General features: G+C 33.4%; 1 protein-coding gene across 1 annotated transcript; it reads right to left on the bottom strand.

The window, feature by feature from the left end:
- Positions 1-567: 567 nt before the first annotated feature.
- On the bottom strand, positions 568-1,785 carry LOC106332097. The gene has a single exon (XM_013770568.1). The coding sequence runs from the start codon at positions 1,458-1,460 to the stop codon at positions 684-686; it is 777 nt and encodes a 258-aa protein (XP_013626022.1). The 5' UTR covers positions 1,461-1,785; the 3' UTR covers positions 568-683.
- Between the last annotated feature and the right edge of the window lie 2,371 nt (positions 1,786-4,156).

Here is a 4,156-nt window from a genome sequence, read left to right as displayed (position 1 = left end):
AATGAATGTGCATGCCCTCCGATGTGATAAACAGATATTTATACATATATTTAAATGTATATTTTGAATGAATCTAATCAAATATTCAGATAAAACATATAATTTTCTAGATATCTAAATACCGAATATCCGAATGGCTACATATTAAGTCGGACCAGAAAATTGATAATTAAGTCAAATGGTTCGTATCACAAATACCTCTAAAATTCATATATTCTATTTGTTTCCACTCCTACAAACCATATTTTATATATTAAAACAGAAGTCACAATCTTGATTTATGTGTGATTTTTTAAAAAAATTAATCTATTTATAAAAAATCATGTTCCATTTAACTAAAAAGAGAAGTGAAAGTGAGAAAAGATAATATAGTAAATATTATAGAAATATCATATCCATTTGATTGTAATGGATATAGACTTAATTTTGCTGTTTGCTATAGTCATTCCCCAAATTTCCCTTTCATAAACAATGTCTTCTTTTTTTTTGGTCAATTTCATAAACAATGTCTCGAACTAATAAAAGCTATGGACTGTAAACAACATGCATGAATCGAATAGGATCGAGTATTTGAAATCAGGTCAAGTTTATAAAAAAAAAATATAAACCAATAAATTACAATACATCGTTATCGATACGTAGAAAAGGAAAAAAATTAAATCGAAAAATTATTATTATTATTTTTACAACCTGAAAATGATTAGGAAACAAGGCAACACCGCTCGTGTATCAAAGACATACAACTCACCGTCACGACCAGCTACTGAGTCCGACCCGAACCCGATTCTATTCGCAACCTGACCCGCTATCACTCGACAAATCAGCATCGCCCTCCTTCCTCCGCCACCTCCGCCGCTCGCATGCGCTTCACCGCTACTTGAAAACGTACACACAGCCTGACTTTTCCCGCCGGAGAAAGCCCACGCGCCACCGTTAACCCCGTCCGGGAGTGGATAAAACCTCATCATCTCGTTGCCGTCGGCCAAGCACCGTACGTCTTCTTCACAAGTGTCTTCTCGATCCCCGTTTATACCCGCACGTGACTTCACAACCTCTCTGTACTCCTCGAACCGGGTCACAGTTCTTGACCCGTTCTCCACTTTGTAAATCATCTCAACCCGACCCGGAAATTCATCAGACCTCCAGCTAGACTGGAATATAATCTCCACTACGTTTCTTGACGGGTGTTCGTCGGGCAGCTCGGTCAGCGCGTCGGATGTTCGGGCAGATTTGCTCCGTCGGGTCCGGGTAGATGGGTTCAGCTCCGGTTCAGCTCGACATGATTTCAAACGCCTTAACTTCGGATCGGGTTTCAGGTTTTTCGTACCTATTCTTGTATCGATCACGTCTTTGCTACAATGTGAGCTCTTTCTACAGCTGTAACTGTTAAAGTCGTAGACATCATCGAAAGCCTTTGACTTGCAATGTAATGACGTGAACTTGATCCACCCGTTTGGCATGTTCAGGTATCGGATCCGGATCCTTACTCTCTCCAGGTAAGTTTCGTTTCTCTCTCTCTTTCCATAAGTTCTTTGTATCTGCGAAGAACAAGAGATGCCGCGAGCGTTGTTTTATTCAGATCGCTTGCATGTACAGTTTTACTCCTTACCTTTGCTCATGGGCCTGGCCCAGTTAACGTGAGTTTAATTTCTTGCGCATATTATCATAATGAATTAATGATAATCATATGTTTTCTGATTTTGAGATTTGATTTAGTGAATGGTTTTGTTGTTGTTGTGTGTGTGTGACTGTGTGTTTATATGTGGGACTGAATTAGATGATAAGCATTTACTTTTATTGTTCATTAAAAGTTACTACTCCTTGAAAAAGGAATTTAATTTATGAATGAAGGAGGCAGAGTCATAAAAGAAGTTAGGTGAAAGAAGCAGAGAGTTGTTTTCATTCAATGAGGAAAGCAAATTGACGATGTGTTTCCTGTTATCATGTCAAGAACTGAATTATTTAAGTTTACTGTCGGGTGTTATATTTATTGAGATATGGCAATAAGTTAGGAAGACAATAGTAAATAGAAGTTCAAGTAGTTCTACCGTAGTGAAACAATGGCAAGTGAGTCAGTAGGACTGACTCTAGGGTTTTAATAATATATAGAGATTAAAAAAATCTTAATTTTTACTAACAATTTTCTCCTTCAAAATTCTTCAAATAATAATAGAATTATAAAAATAGAAAGTGGATTATCATATATTCGATATGTTTTATATTAAATGTCGATTAAAAAGTTACTGATTTTTTGAATGGCCAAAACTATAATATTGTTTTGTTTGAGCTTATAGTGAAACAATGTTAGAAACTAAAACGACGCTAATTTTGAAACAGAAGAAATAAATAATACTATTTATTCTATTAGTTTGTTTTAACCAATAGTTTTCTTTTTTTTTAATCAAAAACCAATTGTTTTCTATTAATGACATTTGAATGATAACAACATGAAAATGTACACAATAAAGAACAAGTGAAAAACTTATGGGATGTACACAATAAAGAACAAGTGAAAAACTTATGGGATCAAACGATGGCAACTAAATCGGTAGAACTAGGATACTGAAAGAAACCTTATCTTGGACCATATAACAAGTCCAACCCTAAGAAGAAGAGACGACCTCTCATTGCTTAACAGAGAATGATGGCAAAAGCAAGAAGGGGAATTGAGGAAAGCCCAACACAATGGCGAAAACTAAGCTGCCGGGCGAAGCTAACACTTGTAGGAGTAAAACAGAGAACCACGGCCACACACATCTTATAAACTAGAGGTGGGCACTTCGGTTATTTTCTCGGTTTAGTTTGGGTTCGGTTCGGTTTGATTAGTTCGGTTCTAGTATTTTTCCAATTGAAATAAACCATAGTTAGTATGGTTTGGTTCGGTTTGGTTTGTGTTCGGTTCGGTTGGATTTATCTTGTGGATCAGTTTATTTAGGTTCTTCTTAGTTAGGTTCTTCTTAATTTAATTTTCATAATAAAAATTATATTTTAAAACATAAATTATGTAAACATAAACTATGTGAACTAAATTCAATATAAAACTGAAACAAAACCTTTAAAAAGTCACAAAATATATAAGAATTAAAACAAATGAAAGTTAACTAAAATAAAAAAAAAGCCAACATCATTAGTAATGTCTCTTATATCATTATTAAAAGACTTTCAATGAATCATCTAACGCTGTGGAGAAGAACTTTTTTTAATAAAATTTGCTTTAGGTTTTAGGTTTAGATTTAACATCCATGTTTACATATATAAGAATATAAAAATACAAACTTTTCTATTTTTTTAATCAAATATTTTAATGATTACATATTCGGTTAGAAGAATATACGTTAATAAATGAAAAATGGAAAATAAGTGGTATGGTATTAGAATTTTTGTATATTGGTATTACTAATTTTTTTTAATTTAAATAATTACAAAAACACATCAGTTTCTTGGTTCGGTTCGGTTTAAAACCGAACCATTCGGGTTGGAGAAATCTTCAACCGAATAGTTTGAAATAGACTTTGGTTCGGTTTGATTCGGTTTTGGTTCGGTTCGGTATTTTTGTCCACCCCTATAATATAAACGCTAACTAGGAAGCAATGATGAAACATAAAATCAAGATCGAGGCTATCACGTCAAACCAGAGAAAAGCCAAACCAAAACCACTTCCAAGAATTCTCAAAATCCACACGAACAAGCAACACAAGAAGCAATCGTCAAAACCAACAATATCTCACAAACATATTTTATAGCGATTTTATACCCTTGTAATAGAATTTCGTTGGGCAGTAAAATCTTAATCTCGGACCTCAAACCATCTCGTCCTAAACTCCTAATAGGCAGCTTTATTTACTTCAGAAATATGTTATTGTTATGAAATAACTTATAATTTATAGTATCGAGAAATTTAAATAAGAATAGAATTTAATACCCGTAGGAAGCAAATAACACTAGTATAAGGGAGAGAGTTTATTATAAAGAAGAAGAAGAAGATGTAATGGTTCTTTGATTATAAACTCTTGTTCTTGTTTATGGTGTACAAAAGAGTGAGATGAGTGATGGTATTTATAGTGAACAACAATACATAAAATAACAAAGATGGTGCTTAATTTATAGTGAAGATGTAATGGTTTTTTTTTTTTTTTTTTTTTTTTTTAAAAAAAAA

This window comes from Brassica oleracea, chromosome C3, assembly GCF_000695525.1.
Source record: "Brassica oleracea var. oleracea cultivar TO1000 chromosome C3, BOL, whole genome shotgun sequence".
NCBI lineage: Eukaryota > Viridiplantae > Streptophyta > Magnoliopsida > Brassicales > Brassicaceae > Brassica > Brassica oleracea.
Note: the sequence above shows the minus strand (reverse complement) of the source record. Positions and strands in the feature narration are given on the sequence as shown.

What these genes read in the sequence shown, in the direction of transcription:
- LOC106332097 (XM_013770568.1), bottom strand. Translation starts at nt 1,460, where the DNA reads ATGCCAAACGGGTGGATCAAGTTCACGTCATTACATTGCAAGTCAAAG.